Source organism: Ambystoma mexicanum, chromosome 12 (assembly GCF_040938575.1).
Source record: "Ambystoma mexicanum isolate Mex_15411 chromosome 12, UKY_AmexF1_1, whole genome shotgun sequence".
Taxonomy (NCBI): Eukaryota; Metazoa; Chordata; class Amphibia; order Caudata; family Ambystomatidae; genus Ambystoma; species Ambystoma mexicanum.
Window position 1 is genome coordinate 850,072,040 of NC_090936.1, and position 22,431 is coordinate 850,094,470.

At 43.9% G+C, this 22,431-nt stretch overlaps 1 protein-coding gene across 1 annotated transcript in view; it reads right to left on the reverse strand.

Moving 5' to 3' along the window:
* OTOGL (otogelin like) overlaps window positions 1-22,431 on the reverse strand; it is a 1,792,821-nt gene that overhangs the window by 1,100,953 nt on the left and 669,437 nt on the right. Inside the window, exons 21-22 of the mRNA XM_069629328.1 lie at window positions 20,385-20,459; window positions 14,899-14,951 (exon numbers count right to left, since the gene is read on the reverse strand). Coding sequence (XP_069485429.1) covers window positions 14,899-14,951; window positions 20,385-20,459 — 128 coding nt within the window. The remainder of the gene's footprint in view (window positions 1-14,898; window positions 14,952-20,384; window positions 20,460-22,431) is intronic.

Genomic DNA, 22,431 nt, shown 5'->3' on the forward strand with positions numbered 1-22,431 from the left:
GCTCACCACTGGGCCAATCATAGTAGAGTGCGACTTGGGTTGCTAAGGCAACACAGTCTAGGGTGCCAATTCCCCCCTCCACCCCTCCTGTGGAACCCAGACAGAGTGGCACCATTTGGAGGGCTTCTGTGGAGAAGCCCGCCAAAATAGTGGAACAAAGGGCTCGACCTTGGTCAGAGTTACAGAGACGGATACCAACGCCATTTTAGAATTGAGTTCTGGCAAAAAGACCCAACCGGTGATTTAATATTAAATAAATAAACCGGCGGTATCTTTAACATTGCACCAAAAAGTGGTGCGTTTAAAATCAATGGGAAAATCCCATAAAGAATATTCCGATGGAATATTTTGCGTGGTAACCACTGCCACCAGCCCAAAACTCGACAAGGGGGAACTGAACAGTGCCCCCATTGAAAGCAGACCCAGGGGCAATCGAATTACCCCTTACCAGTACTTCCACAATATGATGGTTTGTGCTGGTTCTGTTCACAATTTTGGACTAGTAAAGCCAATGGTGACTTTACATGCCCTGGGAGACAGTAGTCAGTCCCAGGGTATGGAGTCTATGTTTGGGGGTCACTGTGACACCCATGTGGTACTGCACTGAGGGTGCTGTGTACCACACATACAGAAGAACAGATGATACCCTATGGAGTAAAATGAAACCCCATAGCCCATAAGCACATAACAAGTCAAAGACATACCTCAAATCATGCCTAAGAGTGGGAGTAAAAGAGTCTCACTCTTAGCAGGAGAAAAAAACAAACCCCAAAAATCCAGCAAAGCTGTTGGGGGACTCACTAGGTTTGGGAAATTAGCCTTAACAGAGAATTCTCCCTAACACTTTTCAAGTTTGGGAATGAACTAAAATCATCAGGGTCCTGATCTTGAATTACCATAATAGGTGCATCCTTGTGATGGGACTCTGAAGGTTTTGCACAGATAAAACCTTCCAAAAAACTAAGCTTCGATTTCATTGGATTAAGCATAGATTTCTGATCTTTCAGTTCATGGCTGATGCTTTCATACATTTCGTACAAAGTTCAATGCAAACATTTTAGAAGAAATGATGTGAGGTAAATGAGACGATCTATTCAGGTGTTTAGAGAGGAGTAGGGGACAGGTAGTAGGAGAAGGCTGAAGGTTCAAAGGTTTTAGAGTTATCAGAGGCGTGGCCTTTCAAGCGAGGCGTCAGCCTCACGCAGTATTGCTCTAGTATTTGCTTCAAGGGCAGGTTTAGGCAACAATAACATTGAGAAATTGCACATGCCACCCTCTGCGTTGCCAACTGTCTCCATGGAAGCAACACTCATTCCTTAGCAATCATGCAAAGGTAAAACATCTGTAGAAGCTAGATCTGAGTAATTGTCACCCTATTTGATTTGGTAGGTAAGATAACAAACAGTACCATTAAGGCTGGTAGTAGACCCCTCACTACCCAACCTATCCAGGATTGTGTTTTCTATTAAAATATTTACTTAGGAATCAAATGGCTGCACCCCACTGCAGATTTGATTCGTAGGACATTCATTAAAAATGCTAAGCAGTCAGTGACAGCGGGTGGAGGGAAACATCTCACAACACCAAGTCGGCCACTGAGGAAACAAAATGCAGAGAAGCTAACAGAGTAGCCAGACATGGATGATGAGTATAAAAGAGTTGTATTGCAAGCTTAACCCAAACAGGGAGAAGTTGGGGTGCTTCAAAATGAATGGAGAGGCTTTCTTACAGCAGCTACTGCAGACTACTGCAGACTACACTCTGCTGAGCACTCTGTGCGGTGGTGCATGCAAGAAATCAGCTTTGTAAATTGCGTCAGTGTAGCCAGCAAATACTTCCAGCGTACAGCATACTCTGTCTCTGTTAGATCCTCCAGCCGGCTGCACTCTGCTGAGCACTCCGCCACAGAATCAGGGCCTTTGAGTTCTCTATCACTGTCAAGAATGCTTATAAACCAAGGAAAGCTACCTTCAATTCCAAGAAATGTATATGTTCCTAAGAGTCCTCCTCATCCCAAATGTCATGGACTTGGGGATCCCAAAAATGTGCTCCGCACCCCGGTAGGGATAGTCTGTTGTAGTTATAAACTTGGTTGGAGGGTCCTGGAAGGGGATACCTAAATGGAGGTCCCTGTGTTATGCCAACCATTGAAGATCCTGCTGGACGGAGGGCAGAATGGAAACCACCTTGGTTATTGGGTCAGAGACCTGAGACCAACTTGTTGCCAAGTGCAGCTGAGTGTGGCGCTTTCGCAACTTGGCCAAGGGCACAGTAGAACACAGGCCGCCATCAGTCCCAACAGATGAAGAAACCACCATGCAGTCATTTGAGAATGAGATAGGAATAATGTTAGCGTCTCCAAGAGATAATTCATTCATGTTTCTGTAGGTAGAACTTTGCCAAGAGCTAAATCCGAGAGGAAGCCTATGAAATACACCTATTGCGTTGTGATGAGCGTGGTTTTCTTTATATTGACCAATAGGCCTTATGAGTATATCAGGTCAAGAAGAAACTGCAGGTAGGAAGAAGTTAGTAATGAGAACTGTGCTCTGATTAGCCTGTCATCCAAGTATGGATGCAGGCAAATGCTTTTCTGGTGTAGGAACACTGCTACCACTGCCATATGCTTGGTGAAATCTCTGTACTGATAGTGGTCGTGGCCTATGGAGAACCAGAGGTAACAGCAGGGAGGAGGTGAAATGGGGATGTGGAAAAAAGCGTCTTGCAGATCCACAGCTACCAGCTAGTCCCCTGCTGCAGCGATGATTGGATGAGAGCAGATGTGATCATCTTGAACATTTCTTGTGGTAAGTAAAGGCTGGAGAAGAACCTTGAATAGAAACCCTGCCCTTCCTCTGAAATAGAGATTTTCTCTATTGACTCTATGAGCAACATTTTGTGAATTTCCCGCAAGAGGGTGCCTGAGTCTCTTTGTGGTGGGGATGGTGGATTTGGGGGAAGAGAACGGCGTTAGCCCTTGTGTACCTCCAATAGGTACCAGCTGTTGGTGGTTATGCTCTTCCTCTGACCAGCGAGCTGTGGATCTTCACCCTCATGTCACTTATACTGCTTGGCTTCTGGAGTGTGAGACAGCTGGGAGAAGAACCCTGTGGTGACAGATGAGTCTGCTTTTTGCATGGCACACTCATAGGTCTATCTTGTCTGCTCCAGCAGTCGTGAAAGCCTCTAAAGCCTCTCGAACTCTTGCCAGTGAACGATTGTTGTGGAAGGCCTGAAGACCCTGGGTTTGCAGGGGGCTTGGTCAGCGCTGCTAAAGACTTTGCTGTCTGAGCACTATTTTTCTTTATATTTAGCTCCTTGTCTGTATCAGGGCTGAATAGATCCACACCATTTAATGACATGTCCATGATCACCTTTTACACGTCTAGTTGGAATTTGGTGGCTATGAGTAGCGCTTGCCACCTAAAAGATGTGTCTACAGCCATATCTGTAGCAGCTGTGTCCAGGTGGTAATAGGCAGCCTCCATGCGGTCCTGTACAACTTAGCGAGCTCCTGCCAAGCTTGAGCGGAACCCCGCTTGAAATTCAGGGTTAATGAGGCAGTCATACTCACACAGCTCTTTCCAGAACTTAAGGTAGGCAGATTCCATGACAACTTCCTCATTAGTTTGTCGAAGCTCAGGGCAGAATTTTGGAAGACTTTACTCCCTGCATTATCCAGGAGATGGTCCTTGTGTCCAAGAAGGTACTCAGATAAGGTAGAGGGAAAAAATGGCTTTTCCGAAAGAAAGCAGCCAGCACCACTATAGTGGAGTATGCTGGGGGGGGTGGATCATCATGCATAGTTTTTCTCCCAGAAGGAATATGTACCTCATGCCCACACTTTTTGCAACCAGTTGCACTAAAGCTGGTTTTGACAGATTTTAGTGGCCTCCCCCAGGTTGAAGGCGCATGCCCGAACTTTCTGTCATTTTTCTCGAGAGGAGTGAAGAAAGGACTCCTTGGTTTGACAGAGGGCTTTCTGGTACTAGAATAACTAGGTACATAAGCCCCTGCACCCTGTCATGGAACGCTTTGATGGAAATGGGCACTTCCTCAGTGTCTTCTGATAGCCCATCTTTATCACCCACTGGGTCATCATCTGGAGGGCCAGGAGACAGAGGGTGTAAAGCTGGTGGGGGATCTTTTGGAATCAGAGGAGAGGACACATTGGGTTGAGAATCAGTGTCTCCTGCTGGAGGAGGATTTGGTGCCTCGGCTGTCACTGTCTGAGGTACTGTGGGTTGGTTCTGTGGCACCACTGATTGAGGAGTTGGAACCAGCACTTCCTTCATGAGGGACTTAAAATATTGCCTCATGAGTCTTAAGTGCAGTCATTCTTGAATCCTTTCATAAGGGTTCATGATTGGAGGTCCCAGGAGAGGCTTTCAGGGCCCAATTGCTGGTGGGATTTGAAAGAGGAGGAACAGAATATCACTTCACACTGGGTGACCATTCCACCCGTGGAGGAAAAATGTGGGAGCCCAGAAGCACCAGGTGGTGGGGTGATAGGAAGAATTCTATCCATGTCAACCGGCATATGGCCCGACTTAGAGGGGATGCTTCTCCTGGTGACTGGCCAGAATATGACCCGAAGGCAGTGACAGCTGTGGAAGGGTGAGCCATGACCTGTCAAGGGTGAAATGTGCCTTCGGACACATTAGGGGCGGTGGTGTTTCCTGATGTAATCTGAGGAGCAGGGCCTACTGCTACCATATGGCTTCTCTGGCCCTTGGGTGTCTGCTTATTGAACGGAGTGGGGTAGGCCTCGGACTGTGGTCCGATGTGAGGCGAGGTGCACTCAGGGATAGAGTCACTGGTACCAGCCTTGCCAGGAACTGAAGTCCCTTCAGAAGAAACCCTTGCCAGCCCTCGGCACAGAGGCCATTACAAGTGTCCTCAGAAACCTTTCCTGGAGCTTGGTACTGTGGTGGCTAACCGCAACAGGCCCCGAAGTATTGCCTGTGCGGATACCAAGGTAACAAGAGCTGTACTCACTGTCTTGGTCCTGCCATAATTTTTTAGGTGATCGGGTGGCGATGTCCGAAAGATGTCTTCTCACCCCGTCTGCCAACTCTTGAAGGATTTGTAAGAAAGTGCATCACAGAGCTCACAGGTGTCCCAGCTGTGAAGCAGGCCCAAACACTCTAAGGAAAGAGCGTGAGGGTCCTCCGCCGAAATGTCATGTGACAAACGGTGCACATAGAGAACCTTGCTTTTAGCAGCATAAATGGTAGGAAGTGAGGGGAGATGAGCAGGAAAAAGAAAACAAATTAAAGTTACCATAGTAAAGCTGTGAAAATGAAAAAATAAGCAGAGGACTGCATCCGGCGTCCAACCTGTCCGACACAGTGTAAGGGACTGAGGGGAAGGAGCATGGGAGGTGTATTAACGTGCTTGGATGCATGAAGTTACTGAATGTTTGAAGGTTCCGAGTGATTGCTAAATCCTTCTGGCATTGTTGAGGGGAATCCCTCGGGCTCAGACGACTCGCTAGTCCTCTTTCTTTGCCCTTTGGCTCAGCGTCCGCCTCCCGCCTCGCTTTCATCCCGCATCAGGCACTTATGTGCTGGATCGGCTGCCCGCGCAGCGGGCGGGCGCAGCGGGCGCGCCGCCAGCGCGCCGCCAGCACACCAAAGGCGCGCTTAAGGCAAGCCCGTCTGTGCCCGTCCATGCCGGGACGTGCTGGAAGGGATACTTAGATAGAAATTTCTTAACTTCTTTGGCGCACCCCAACACCAGGTGGCCAATTGGCTGGAACCACAACACAGCCTCACCCACCTCCTCCCCCACCAGAAGTACTCATAGCATTGAGCCCACGCTGGATACCCCCACTCTGTGCCTGCTCAACACAAGCTCCCTTCCAGCTCACACGGGTGAGATCTGGGACCTGTTAACAAATAGGCAACCAGCCCTCTTATGCTTAACTGAAACTTGGCTGACACCGAGCTCGGCGCCTACGGTAGTGCAAGCCCTCCCCCCCAATTACCGCATCACCCACTATGATCGCCCGCCCCCCAAGCGCGGTGGAGGCATTGCAGTTATTTTTAGAGACAAGTACACGGTTAGCCAGATACCTTGCTCACATACACTTAATATGGAAGCCCTCCTCTGTCGATGCGAGTTGTCGACATCTTGTGTCGCCCACCTCCTGCTTGTCTACCGCCCCCCGGGCCCTATAGGAACTTTTGGGAAGGGCTTAGCTGACCTTATTGCTGTCCTAAACCTGCAGTATACCAATCTCGTGGTATTAGGTGATTTAAATCTGCATTTTAACCCTCCAAGATCAGATGAACCCAACTTGCTTTTGGATAGCCTCTCTGATCTTGATTTCTGTCCTTTGATCCAAGCACCCACTCACCTGCATGGAAATACTCTGGACATGGTATTTGCCAATAATATTCTACTCGGCCCAGGCCTTATTGAGCCAGTGACCTGGTCTGATCACTATCTGATTTCATGCCCGTTCATTCTAGCCACTCTTGTTTGTAAAGTTCTCCCCCCCAAGACGCTACTTCGCTCCTGGCGATCAGTTGATCCCAAGGCACTTGGTGCCTGTATCGTCTCTAAGTGCACCTCCTTGGGACCTGTATCTCTATCTACGCTCTCAATATCGCTGCTGTCCGCCGCCAATGTTTTTGCTCCACCTAAACTTACCCAGAGTCGGAGATTACTCTCTCAGCCCTGGTTTACTGATCAGCTTAAAAGCGCCCGCCTGCTACTCAGACAAGCTGAACGCAAATGGCGGACTAGTTATGACCCTTCACTTAAAGACTTGTACAAGCTTAGTCTTTCCACCTACTTAGCCAATGTCAAACTGGCCAAAGCCACTTTTTTTGCTCAAAAAATTGAAAGTGCTCTATGTAAACCTAAAACACTATTCTCTATTGTCCAATCACTCTCCTCCTCTGATCCCCTTACTTCTACGGTTAAACCATCGCAAAAGCTATGCAATGACCTGGCATCGTTTTTTATCACGAAAATCGATGTGATACGATCTAACATCGCCAAATCTCCCGCTATGCATTCTTCCGGCACTACCAGCTTTGTGCCACTCACCCTCACTGACCCCCCTGCCAGCTGGTCTACCTTTCCTCTATTCACTGAGGCAGAGTTTCTAGCAGCGATCCTTAAAATTAAATCCTCCTCTCCAGAGGATGCTATTCCGGCAAGTATGATGAAGACAATTGCCCCAGACATTCTGTTCGACGTCACAGTGGCTATAAATAACTCCTGCCAGTCTGGTTTGGTTCCGCCGGAACTCAAATCTGCTAGGGTTATTCCCCTGCTTAAGAAGCCGTCTCTTGATCCCACTATCCCTTCTAATTTTCTTTTCTTGCTCAAAAAATTGAAAGTGCTCTATGTAAACCTAAAACACTATTCTCTATTGTCCAATCACTCTCCTCCTCTGATCCCCTTACTTCTACGGTTAAACCATCGCAAAAGCTATGCAATGACCTGGCATCGTTTTTTATCACGAAAATCGATGTGATACGATCTAACATCGCCAAATCTCCCGCTATGCATTCTTCCGGCACTACCAGCTTTGTGCCACTCACCCTCACTGACCCCCCTGCCAGCTGGTCTACCTTTCCTCTATTCACTGAGGCAGAGTTTCTAGCAGCGATCCTTAAAATTAAATCCTCCTCTCCAGAGGATGCTATTCCGGCAAGTATGATGAAGACAATTGCCCCAGACATTCTGTTCGACGTCACAGTGGCTATAAATAACTCCTGCCAGTCTGGTTTGGTTCCGCCGGAACTCAAATCTGCTAGGGTTATTCCCCTGCTTAAGAAGCCGTCTCTTGATCCCACTATCCCTTCTAATTTTCGCCCCATATCCCTGCTCCCGTTCTTGTCTAAACTCTTGGAATCTTTGGTCACGCCCCTTCTGTCCTCCTTTCTGGAATCTTCTAAGATCTTTAACCCTGCCCAGGCAGGCTTTAGGCCAGGAAGAGGGACGGAGAGTGTGCTTGTCTCAGTGCAAGACGATATGTCCAGACTTGCGGACGCAGGTGGAGTTGGAGCTTTGATCTTGCTGGATCTGTCCGCCGCATTTGATACGGTGGACCATCCTATCCTCCTCTCACGTCTAGCACAAATCGGGATTTCTGGATCAGTCCTGGCTTGGTTTACCTCTTTTCTTGCAGACCGCACTCAGACCCTTGCTATGCCCCCTTTCCTCTCTGTCCCTTGTGCCCTCACCTGTTGTGTCCACCCAAGGATCCTCTCTTTCCCCTATCTTATTCAATATTTATATATGGGCACTGGTCTGCCTTATCCGCTCGTATGGACTTAATTGTTATTCCTACGCGGATGATACTCAAATCCTGATCCGTTTGGATCAGGATCATACCAAGGTCTCAGCTTCTCTTCATGACTGTCTGACATCAGTCGGTGTCTGGATGGACCAAAACTGGCTCAAGCTCAATGGCGATAAAACTGAGGTGATGCTGGTGGGTTGTCCTCCCAGCCCATCATTATGGACCCCTGCTTTTTGGCCTACTTCACTAGGCCCCCTGCCCTGCCCAGTGGACAAAGTAAAGAACTTAGGGGTCATTCTTTCCACCTCCCTGTCCATGACAAATCAAGTCTCAACGGTCTGCCAATCCGCCCACCACCAGATTAGGGTACTTAAGAGGGTCCTCCCTATGATCCCAGAGGCTATGCGCCCTCCTGTGGTGGCTGCATTAGTCCTCTCACGGTTGGACTATTGTAACTCCCTATACCTCGCTCAGCCGGCGGGCCTTCTCCAACTTCTCCAACGCATGCAGAACCTGGCAGCCAGACTGGCCACAGGTTCTCCCTATGGAGAACATATCTCGCCAGTGCTTCGCCAACTCCACTGGCTCCCAGTGGCCCAGCGAGTTAAGTTCAAGTCACTGTGTATTGTCCACCGAGCAATCCAGGGCCTAGGTGCTGAGTTTCTTCAAACCAAATTTGTCCGTTATATCCCGGAACGCAATCTTCGTTCCCTGAACACCAACCTCTTGGTGGTTCCTAGGTATAACCGGGAAAGACTCGGTGGCAGAGCCTTTTCCATTGCTGCGGCCAGGCTGTGGAACACCCTCCCACTACCACTCAAGTCTACCTCTAACCATTTGGCTTTCAGGAAAGCTCTGAAAACTACTTTATTTTAGCTTTTTGACTATTACTTTTCTTCCTGTTTGGTAGCTTCCTCAACCAGTGCCATGATGCCCTTGGGCGACCGTGCGCTCTACAAGTTCAGGTAACATAACATAACATAACAGGTGAGGTTCTGGGTATGGTCGCACTTCACGCATGTGGCCCACCTCAACTCTCTCTCCAAATTCCTAAAGGGGAACCACGCTTGGGCTTGTAATTGCTATGGTCCTGTCCGCAGGAACTCCTTTAAATATGGTGTTAAGGGTACAGGACGTAGCAGCTATATATATATATGTTACTGAAAGGAGGGCTATGAACTAAAGAATCACTTGCACTGGGTCTGAGTGAATTATTGAGGGTGAGGAGTACTGTGTCCCACAGCTTAGGTCAAGGTAAAGGACCCAAGCCCTCGGGGTCGTACATATTGAAACTATCGATAATGGGAACCCCGAACAACAATATATGGTGTAACTGAGTTGTGTTTTAATGTACAATACAAAGATAAATCAAATTAAAAAACTTTAGCCTAAACAACGAACAGCAGACACATGTTTCAACCCTGCTTCAGGTCCTTTTGAAGGCTGTGACCAAACCGTTATGTTTGGAGTTTAAGGGTCCACAACAAATCTTAAAGCCCTACTTAGGGGTGACATCTAATAATGCTGTCCAATGCCTGGCAATGCAGGAAATATCCATATAATGTCCAGCTGCAATATTTGCAGCTTACAATCCTCGAAGATACAGGATAAGGTGTGGGCAAGACCTTGTGGTCAATATTTTAGCAGTGATTGTGCTGGTCAAAAATGAAGGATTTAAATTAAAGTGAGAAGTTTCTGTGAGTCTTCTGGGCAAAAAGCCGATTACAGTATTTCTGATTGTACAAGGTTTAAGGTGTAGAACGCGTGTCCAGGTGTTTCCATGCCAATGCTGTATGCAGTGGAACCGAGCTGAGAACAAATTTAACCTTAACGGACATTACACAACTTTCTTAATAAAAGAAACACTTTTACAGTAACACAGATGTAAACTGAGTGTTGTGAAATAGTGTAGAAGTGTGGGTTAAAATCAGCATTAAACTACAGTTCATAATATGTAGCAAAACAAAAACTGCAGCAGCTGGATTCAGTAGTTATAAATAGATACTTGCAACATATACTACAGAACATTATTTTTTTAATGAAACACAGAGAGAACCTAATTTCATATCCTAAACACGTTTCTACATACAAATGTGTGTTCCTACACATAATACAAGAATTGGCTCTTTCTGTGCACTTTCAAAATGCATTTAAAAAAAGACATATTATACCTATGAGTATGTCTTTTCTTAAACATGCACAACAAAATATTAAGCTTAATGGATATCTAAACAATTAACCAGATTATTCTGTGTTAGCTTTCCTAGAAAACACAAAAACACAGTATAAACATCACTGGTTTTCTGATAAAGAGCATTTTCCAAGTAGCATTACATAAAAACATTTCCAAAAAACGAGCAAAAATCTGTTGAATCCGAAAATGGATAAGCACCTTTTTTTATGTGGCAACATTATTTTTCTATAATGTGAACATACTTTGTCTGTATGCAGGCTTTATTTTCATTGTCATGAAGCGATTGTACAAAACAGGTGGTTAGGTGATACAGTCCCTAATACCATAAGAAATTCCAATTAGGTTAATCATCTACAGAGAATTGATGAAAAAGGCAAATGTATTACGTCTCAGAGAGAGTAAATGGCCCAGCAAAGTAAACTTCCACTTCAGCAGCACATTATCCTGACACAAATCAATGTAATGTCAAGATCTCACCCTACCTACACACCCTCACTACTAACCTCCCTGCCACATCTGACCCAGCTGCACGGGCGGATATCTACAAATCCACCATTAGCACTGCCATAGATATCATCGCCCCTCTACAAAAGAAAAAACCCAAAAATACCAGACACTCAAATACCTGGTTCTCAGCAGAACTAAAAGAATTACGAACCAAAAAACGCAAAGCCCTAAACTTATGGCAAAGTGCGCCCAACACATCTTCGCTATCCTCCTACAAATCACTGGCCACCCAATACAGAAAAAGTATCATAGCAGCCAAATCCGCGTCCTACAACGAAAGAATCTCCAACGCCACCTCAGAATTCAAAGAGCATTTTGCCATCTTCAGGGAACTATCCACACCGGCTACTAAGTCTCAAGAGGTTGTTAAGGACCGAGCATGGTGTAGCACCATACAGTCCGCCCTCTTAAACAAAATCAAACTCCTCCAAGCTAAAATCCTAGACCATCACAAAAATCTCACTCAGCACATCCTATCAGCATCCCATACGGATACCGTGACTGAGAACATAAAGACAAAGCTCTTTACTCCATTCAAATTCAGAGAAGTCTCAGAAAAAGAGGTAATCGATATTGTTAACAGAATCAAACCTTCTAACTGTAAAGGCGACACCTGCCCTGCCAAACTAGTTAAAGACTGCGTAGAAACACTAGCACCATTTCTTAAAACTTTCATCAATGCATCCTTCAACACAAACTCAGTCCAAACCAGCCTAAAAGAAGCTTGGGTGCGCCCTCTTCTTAAAAAACCCACTTTAGATCCTGAAAACGCCAACAACTATAGACCCATCACAACCGTTCCCTTCCTGCTCAAGATCCTCGACAAAGTTGCCAACACACAAATACAGCAATACCTTGAAGAAAACCACATTCTAGGAAAAAGGCAATCGGATTTCTGCCCGGGACATGGGACCAAATCGGCCCTACTAGATCTCAAAATCCAACTAAATGACATCATGGACAAAGGCAAACCTGCACTCCTGCTCCTGCTAGACCTATCTGCCGCCTTCGACCTGGTCAATCATGATATTTTAGGCACGCAACTCAAAAATGAAGCCCACTTCTCACCAGAAGCCATCTCCTGGGTCAAATCATTCCTCGAGGGTCGACTTAGGAAAGTCTTTTCAGACTCTGCGAGCGGTACCCCCACCACCATCTACTGTGGCGTCCCACAAGGGTCCTGCACTGCATCCACCCTATACAACCTCTTCACCCTCCCACTGTTCAATGACTTGGACCGTCGTCACATGGCATACACCAATTATGCTGACGAAACGCAAGTCCTGCTCCCTCTCACGGGGGTCTATGAACAAGACGCAGCAGCACTAACCAAGATCTATACAGCCATCCAAACCTGGATGGCAGCCAACGGCCTCTGCCTAAACGAGGACAAAACAGAGATCCTATTAGTTGGCACCAAAGAAATACTAAACAAACACCCACCGCAGTACAAATCCTTCAACATAGATAACTCCACCATCACAGTCTCCACTGCAGTAAAAACGCTAGGAGTATACCTTGACTCCACTCTCTCCATGACACGGCAAGTCAATGCCATAGCTTCCTCTGCCACACTCACCACTAAGATAATCAATGCCGTTAAACCCTTCCTATCCACTAAAAACTGCCTGGCCGTAGCAAGAGCCACAGTAGGTACCAAATTGGACTATTGCAATGCCCTCTTCCTGGGCACATCTGTACAAAACTTTAAAAAAATGCAAGTCACACAAAACAATGCCCTAAGAGCAGCCCTAAGCATCCCCAAAAGGGAGCATATCTCCCAAGCCAGAAAAGAAGCCCACTGGTTACCAATAAAAGAACAGATACTATTCAAATCCATGGCCATCAACCACAGATGCCTTTCCGCAAATGCTCAACCCTATCTTTCCGACAGAATCACCCTTAACACATCCACTACACCCACTGGTCACACATGACCAATCAGACCTACGTACCCACATTTAAAAGAAGCAAAGCCGGGGGGGGGGGGGTCGAGCTTTCAACAACTAGCACACAAAAATTGGAACGCACTCCCCACCGTGCTTAGGAACGAAAACTCATACCATATCTTCCGCAGACTTCTCAAAACCATGTTGTTTAACTAACTCCACCCCACCTTACCTATCCTACTGTATTTTCACAACTGTATGTATATAAGCACAATTGTATGCATATATGCTAACATGTTCTGCATTGTTTTTCTACAGATATACCATGTATGCCTGTAACAAGTCCTGGGCAGATGTGCGCTATACAAATCCAAATAAATAAATAAATAAATAAATGTGACAAGGCATTGAGATAGGCGGTGGTTACTACAAGCCACATAGTTGAATTCAAAAGCTTTTACTTGCAAAATCTTGAAAAACAATAGACTGGATCAAAGGAAAATGGATTATGCTGTCCATGTCCTGTTTTGTGAAACCCCAATCTCTGCAGGGTATGACTGTTTAGAGGGTAAAGACATGGCAAAAGCTTTGGAATACATTTTTTCATCCGAGATTGACAACCTTCACTCTCTACAGTCATAGCATTAGTATTTATCTACATTTAATGTCGCTAAACTGGCATCTGTGATCAAAAACGTAAACATGGCATGACTCCTTTCTTGTCTTGTTTGATCAAGAGAACTAGCTTCTGATGAGAAAAATGTAACTTTTTACTGAGAAAATTCAGAATTTAGCTGCTAGATGTAAATGTTGCATGTACTATTCTGACCACATTTCGTCTCTACTGACTTAATTAAAATGCTTAACAAAGAATCATGAATAATTATTAAAATACTACTGTATTACGTACATCGTCCCACTCTGGTGTAGTTCACAGGCATACTGCATTGGACAATATGTAGAACATGTATAATAATGTAGGGGCCGAATTGCAAAGAATCTTATTTTTGGGAGAAAGGTTACGCCTCACCTAAGTTGTACCAACATCTTTTTGTAGTTTTCACCTGAAAAGAATATTTACAATCTACGCATAACTTATGCCATGCAAGGAAAAAATCCTAAATGTTGCCACATTAACCAATCAGGGACACTTATGGGGTCTCTAGCAGTGGTACAACCAGAAATATTTGAACTGGCAATGCTGCCCAATTAAACAATATTTTTTACTCACACTGCAAAATATTTTCCCAACGTATGTTTTCATGTTATAACTTACTCATGTGTAATGCAACATTTTATCACTGGAACTTTTCACAGCACAATTTCACCGAAAACAGTTAAGGAGATCGTTTTTTTAAAGAGTTGTAACTTTTTCTGAATTTTTTAAAGTTGAACCTGCGTGGGGGAGTGCTTTCTTTCCAGGCACACACCACTATAGACACATCAACATATTCAAAGATTGACTGCACTGACTGTATCAGTTGTGTGTGTGATTTGCACATTTCCTGACGAAATCCTGATGAAAAGTACACTTGAATGCACAATTAGCGTAAAGAGCTACATCCATTGAAAGGTACAAAACTGCTTTTCCAGCTGTGATTCGCACATAATTTAGTGAAAGTGAAAGTGAAAGTGTAAGTGCCAACTTTTCTCAAGCACAAGATGGATTTATTACTAGAGAACACTTTCTGAATGTTACCCCATTGATTAAATATATATATACATATATATATATATATGTATATATTCTTTAGACATTGAATTGGATACCGGTTGGCAGAATGTTCTATTTAGGGCAGCTATGTGGAATAGTCCTCCAAAACAATTGTGTATCACAACTCCTATTCTAGACACATTTTCTTAGTTTTGGTTTTGGTCCATTCTTTTCAGCATGTTTCAACAGAGTGTTTTGTTTGGTTGCAATAATAATATTAGTTTAGGTGCAATATTCCTAAATCATTCCTGTTGTTGTATGATGATTTGATGCAATTTGTTTGCGACCTATCAAAGCTTAATACAAAAATAAAACCATTTAAAAAATGTACCTGATATTGATGTAGCAGTTTCCATACACTTCATTGTTCCATTCAAACACTGACTAGCAAAAAAAAGAAAAACATCTTTATTCAAGTAAGTAGTATCTGCAGATTAGTAAGATATTTAAGTAAGACACTGGTAGAAATACAATGCAACGTAACCATAGTATTTATATAATACCTAAAGTTTCAACAGAGACGCCCCATGTCAGACACTATTGATCACGTTATATGCTTTGGTAATCTTCAAGCTTCTAGAGGGAAATGTAAAAATGATGTTCTTTAAATGTTCCCAAAAAGCGGGCCTGTCATACTGGTCCTGCCTTTTCCTTCATACCAGAAGAATATTGAGAAAAGCAGGGAAAACACGCTGCATATTTGTTATTGTTGAGGTGTATTGAATTAGATATAATGAATCTACTGTACACCTTATCCACAAATCTTGCGGAAGACATACACCCGAACATGTTTGGTGTGAAATAAAGAGATGTTCCTTTTGCAAGCTGTCGCATTTTGTAAAATAAAAAACAGCACAGGAAAATCACCTATGCAGTGTACATGGTTATTTTTTGGTATGACATAATGTATAGTACTGACACCCCAAAAAGTGCTGCATTTTACTGTATTCTTCACAGAGCACCATACAAATGTTGTGTGTAATTGCAGATTAACTGTTTCTCGCCAGGTGAGCAAAGTGATATAAAAGTTAAAATGTACAATTGTCCACTAAAGTATATGGGAATACAGAGGTACTCAGAAAATATTTTAACCATAGTGCCTTTAAGGGTTCTTTTAGTGGGGCAATACCATGAGCCAACCTAGGCCGAAATTGGATGTGGTCAGCCTTAGTTGGGCTTTTGGACCACTGGAAAAGGTTGCATCATGGCTATGGAAAATGTGCGGATTATGATATGATAGGTTATTTATAATGCACTTAATACCCAGAGGTTTCTAAGTGCGGACCTGGGATCGAACCTGTGTTGCTCCACGCCATCTTGCGTCTAAGGCGAGCACGTTGCCCCTGAGCTATCCTCCCGATTACACATGCTTAGATTGGCTCAATGCAAGCCCTATGTGAAGCAGACCAAAAGGCTCCAGCAGTACCAGGCTGTCCCAAAAATAGAAGATTACATAGCTTTCAGATCAACATGGCAGTTTAGGTAGCTGTTTAGAGCAACATTCCCTCAAGCGTGTGCAGGTCTAGAGTGATGACCGAAGAGACTGCCAGCACCTCAGATGAACTTGCTTAGTGCTCACATTGAATAACGTTGTAGATGAAGAAAATGCTTTAAGAGAGCAAACCTGTGTGAACTTTATCAAAAGTGATCTGCCTGCTCCTGTGCATCTCTTAGGGGGATTCAGGTAGGTTTGCAAGGCCACATAGATTTTTCGTCCTGCCCAAATCTTCCTGAATCTCTTTTAGGATTTTTAAAATCTTGAGAGAAATTAGGACGAGGTTTGGGCAGGTTCAGGATGATTTTTGGGGAGCAAAACATAGCTTAAAAGGCTTAAGGAAGTGGAAGAAGGGTTAGCGGACAGTAATGGATCGGTGAGGCTAAGTGGGGGAAGGTAGAAAGAGGAAATGGAGCATTGTGCATCTGTAAAGGTTATCTCAGTATGAAAGCACATTAAACACTGCAGTAAGATAACCCAGTAGATGAATGCACCTACTTCATATATCTATGAAGATCCTGCAGGTCCAGGTTTGAATCTGGGTAATAAGAACACATCCTTTCTACTTTCTGAAGTTGATCAAATTAGTAAAGTTGAAGTGGGGAGTTGTAGGATTGCATGTCAGACCAGCAGTCAGTCAAATGTCAGTGATGCTTTTGTCTGATTGTCATAGTTCAAAGGTTGATACATTGAGTTTTATTGAGGTTTATAATATTACAGATGTGATAAATCTGATGATGTCATCACTTATTTCCCAGGGATGACTCTCCCCATTAGGCCAGGGGACAGCAGCCGTTATCTGATCCTGACCCTGGGGTGGCTTTATGAGGGAGCTCCAAATGGGGAGAGGCAGCCCTCTGGGAGATGACACAACATCATTGGAGAAGGTCATATACCCACCATTCCCTTTTAGGGATGTTCCCTCAATTCCCCAGCCCCTGATGGCATATTGTAACACTTTACCTCAACCACTTGCGATGTCTACTTCAAGTATTCCCCAGTATCACCCAAGGAACAATATGTTAACAACTGAGACGAGGAAGAGGCAGGGAACAGTGATGATTACTCTCAATAGGGTCCAACATCAGCTTCCTCAATATCATACAAGGAACAACATGACAACTGAGATGGGAAAGAAGAACAGAGCAATGAAGATTACCAAGACCAGTAAACCAACACAGAGGTCTAGTCTTTGGGAGTTAGTCAATCATACTGGGAAGTTTAAATCGGCAACAGCTTATACCACAGCGAGAGAGCTGCAGAGGCTGCGTTGTACCGTTGTACACCAGTCTGGACACTGAGGCAAAGCACGCGGTGGGGAGCAGCATGAAGGCGAATGCAGACGGTGTGAAGAGGAATGAGAGTGCAGGAAGCCCGCTGCTGGAGAGTACGAGGCAGCGGGAACCGTGCACAGAAAGGAAGGACGCAGCGAAGACAAGTGGCTAACAGAACAAACGTCGATCCAGCAGATTGAATAGGGTGGAGGCCCAGGGAAGATATACGGGTTACCGGGTTGCCTGAAAGTGTGTGCTATTTCATGAAAGTTATGCAAAAGAGGAAAAAGAAACCCTGTGAAGAGATTAACATATTTGTGAATCATGCCACGAATGGACCGCTGAGTCCATATGCCAAAATAAACTACAAAGTAAATGTGAATGATCTTGCGGACGGGGCAGAGGCCCACCGTATGAAAGAAGGAGCAAATATTGAAACAGACTTTGTTAGCCAAGGGTTGATAAGTCAATATTGCGAAAATATCATTTTGTGGATAAAAGAGAAAGTAAATGCTTACAAATCCGGAGGGCCAGAGTAGGATTTCGGACACAGGACATATATTTTGCTTTGGCTATTTTGACAAAGGACAGACCATTGGTTTTGGTTGAGGTAGGGAAATACCTCCTAGATTAGGGATAGTGAAGCATTTTACAACGCCTTTATTATTTTAAATAAAGGTTTATGACCACGATTATAGACTCTGTGTGTCTGTGCCACATTCCTGTTTCCTCACACAAGTTAGGGAATTAAAATCTGATATGTACCTCATAAAAGCATGTAGGGATGGGAAAGAGTCATGCATGTATCATGGGTGCATGCATTTTCACCATGCTGAGTTTGCTTCCATGAGGACCTCTGAGGTTATGTATTTAATCAAATATGCACACATGGAAATGACCTTTTTCATCTGCGTTGCATGTTTTCACGAATAATGGGGAGTTTCTCCACATTTGAATGCACATCTCGAATTTAGAAATAGTATGTGCATTAGAAAGTGCAGAAGACAAACGCATTCCGATGTGCCTCGATGGAACAGGTGCTGGAGAAGTGCAAAGCATGACGAGAGTCCTTTCTGACCCATTCATACATTGTTTTTAAGTGTAAGTGCGTAACAGAGGTAACATGAAACACTACAGTCCGACCTGCATAACTATCCCTGAAAGAGAGGCAGAAATGTGTTTTTCTTTATTTAAATATTTCACAATGGCAGGGCCTTGAAGGTCCCATCATGATCAAATGCACTCCTAGTGTCGTAAGAGTACCATTTGTTCTGAAGCACAGCTCCTTGGTAATTCCAGAGGCCACATTTGTAAATAAGGGGACATCAACATTTGGCAATGTAATGCAAATGAAAAATGCATCTTCTGTGCATCTTTTATTTGCATTACTTTATGTGAATTTGTGTCTTCTTTTGAAGAGATTACAATGTTTAGGTAGCTTCAAATAAAAAGTTCATTTTGGGTTATATATTAAAGAAACAGCCAGGTGCAAGCCATTTGTCATTTAGATACTTTGCCTTCTTTGGGAATCCATGGCTGGAAAGGTTCTGACCTACTCGATTCATTTTATACTATAATATGTCTTCAACCAATGTTTACAGCAACATATTATCAGCATGAAGTTGTAATGAGTTTAACCAGAATTGGTTACCCGAATCTCTTAAGTGTGTAACTGAAGTTGAATCACATAAATACAGTGAAAATGTGGATAATTTGAGTTTCAGGCGAATGTATTTGTTCATACTTATAAACGCTAATGGACACTGCCAGTAGGTGGAATGGAATTTATGATACTGGGACATAGTTGTCTCTCTCACTGTGAGTTCATTTGCAGGTGCTGAGAAACTAACAGAAGAGGATGACTTTAGAGGGTATCTAAAGGTAATGCACGGCCGTTGACTAGGACCAGCAAGTAACTCTCAGTCATTCTCATGGTTGGAGTAGCAAGCTTAGTTCATCTTGGACACTGCTACAAGTCCTGCACTGTACTTGACCTAGTATTAATGTGGTATTGTCAGTATCCATAGTCTATTCTGTTTAGCGCACACAACGTTAAGGCTGTGCCTACAGTCTTCACCTGCTGGTCTCATAAAATGCCTATATTAGTTGAGTTTCCGATGCCAGCTGCGCTGGCGGGGATATAGCTGAGGATGAGGGATATGTGGAAGAATGCTATCCATTAGAAATGTCCTTATCACTTTCCACAAGTATTCTTCAGTGTGGTCTCAGTGATCAAGGAAAAGCAGATCTACTTCTGAAGCATTCTTAGCTAGAAAGACGATCAAAGCAGTGGCCATTGGATTGCCATTCATTTTAAAGATAAATGCCTCACCCTAATTTATGAAATTTCAATTCATCCTTGCAACCACATTACTATTTAAATAAGTATCAAGACAAAGCCTTATTATATCCCTAAATTCCTAAATCTCAGGTCACATTTTTCTAGAAACAAAGACCAACTTCGTGTATCCAAAATGTTGGCATTCTACTTCTGCCATAAGAGATATTTCTTGTGATGGCAGCATGTCATACTGGAAGGTTGATCTTGTTGCACTACAGTATGTCCGATGGTCAGTCTCCTCCTTTTTTGATGGAGAATGGCTTAGTTGTGGAGTCCGTTTTTTTAACCTGGCAGGTTATTTCATTTTCCTGCACAGTTCTCTGATGGTATCTGTCATATGTGTGCTGTTTTGAAATAATTAGCATATATTTAAAGTGAATTTCGTTATGTTGTATTTGTACCATGTTTCTGCTTTATAAAAAACATCACTTCTTTGCAAAAGTTCACAATATTGACAAACCATGTTAAAATCTAAAACCAAGTTTGTACTTCCCAATTCTCACAATTTCCCAATGACAACTTCTGTTGCATGCGTTTTCCCCTTCTTCTAATGAAAAATGTTTAATCAGAAATGCATTTAGTTACGTAAGTATGTGGGCCTATCTAAGACGATCAATGCTCTGTGGCCTTAACCAGAAGCCCAAACTGTAAAAACGTCATTGATCATTGTACACAGTTTTATAATGAACCTTTAAACTGAGTCTTACCAGAAGCCTGATTGTATAGACATTATCTCTCCAGGTTGATAGATTCTGGCCTTATAATAGCAACGGCAACTTGATCTGTGAAAACAATGCATTCCAATTAGGACAGCGTTCCATTTCACAGTAACATAATGAGGGTACTCTTGTAGGCATGACACCCAGACTGTTGGAAAGAGGTACCCATTTAGCATCTGTTCTAAATACTAACATAGACGAACATACATCAATCTAAGACATCTTTGTGTAGGCTCAGAGTAATTAAAAACGGACATTGGCAAAGACAAACGGTTTGACTTTGGTGTAGGCATTACATAGGCATGTATCCATCACTGCCACAGACTCATTTGCTATCTGTTGCAACCTTAGGGCCTGGTAGAACAACACTATGATCATGTATTGTTGTGATATGCCCAAGTACTAACATAATTTGCCATAACATAGAACAACACAGGACAAAAGGTCTGGAGTTAAATGAAAGGAGTTGTGCAATATCTTCCTCGAAGGAGAGTGTAGGGCCTGGTGGTCTAAATATAAAATGAAGGGTCAAGATGAGTGTGGCAGTTAATGATCATTTAATGGAAAGTAGTTCCCCTGTATGGAATGTTTGCTTAGGTATTTCTCTTATGAGGAGCTGGTTCTTCGCCATAAACGCTCTTCCTCCTCCCTTGGAGGTCTGTCTGTCTGCCCTGAAGATAGTGTAGCTTTCCGGGATAGCCAGGGAGAGCGCAGGGCCGGCAGATGCATGGAGCCTTGTTTTGGTGATAGCTAGGAAATCTAAATTATTTGCAGTGATAAGGTTGACGATATCAAGTGCATGTGCTGGGAGCGATCTTGCGTTGATAAGTGCACCCCTGAGCATAGGTAATTCTAAGTTGGTGCTGTCTCTTGTGGCCGAGTAGATTCCAAGTTTGGTGAATGCGTCGAGGCTAGTAGTCTTGAAGTGTTTAGAGATGTAGATAAAGCTGATGATGTGGTGGGTTTTGGTGGAGGTGGTGTGATAGCGCCGGCCTTTCGAAGACCTTGATCGGAGGTGTTTAGTTCATTGTGGGTATCTGTGGAGTTTGGTGTAGTATCAAGCTGGTTTTCCCTAGTGGCCAGTGGGTTGAGTGTAGTGTCCTTCAAGTTGCCCTGGGTGAATGGAGGGGGTGGTTGGAAAGTTTTTCTAGTGTTGGGGTGAGAGGCTCTTGAGCTGTGTGTATTTTTCTTGGTGGTGTCTTGGGTAGTGGTTGGTGGCAGTTGACAGTATGTGGCTAGTCGAGACCTTAGTCTGAAATTCCAGGTGGCCAGGGGGCATGGTAAATTGAGACTGGGCATGAAATTGAAAGTGACACCACTTTTTAAATGTTTTAAGAGAGCAATGAGTTCTTCATTGAAAGTGCTGCATAACAGACATAGGGCCTAATTACGAGTTTGGCGGTAATTCTGTAGTACATCCACTGAAACGTGATAACTGTTACCATCACTTGGATCACCACCACTTGGACCCGTGGAGTTACCATGGGATTACAAGTGGTGCTTATTCACGATTTTGGGACTCCATAGGACTCAGTGGGGATTTCTGGTGGATTTACAGCTGATGGAATTACCATGCAGTAAATCCGTCCATTTTTTGCATTAGGAGGAAAATGTACCTCCAACTTTTTGCTTGAGGTAAATCTTCATCCGTCCTGCCAAATTCATAGTATTGCGGTGTGGTAATACAGCAGTAAAGTGGCGATAATGGAATTACTGCCATTTTCCTGCTGTTTTTACCTGCACCATAGTCTCTCTGTTATTTTCAGTGGATTTAAATACCGGCTGCTACAGGGTGAGTTCTTTTATATGAAAGGTTGTTCGTTGTGCAACAAATCCGGCTTAAACAACTGAAAAACAAGAGCAGAATTGTTCTCTCCAGACAGGCCTCATAACATGAAGACACACCCCTAGAATCCAAACAAGTCAAAACAACATCAACACCGACCTCAGGGATATAGAACAGGGACTGACTCACAGGTGACATACAGTACTAACCCGAAGCAGGCTGCATCACCTTACACCAAAAGGACGGCCA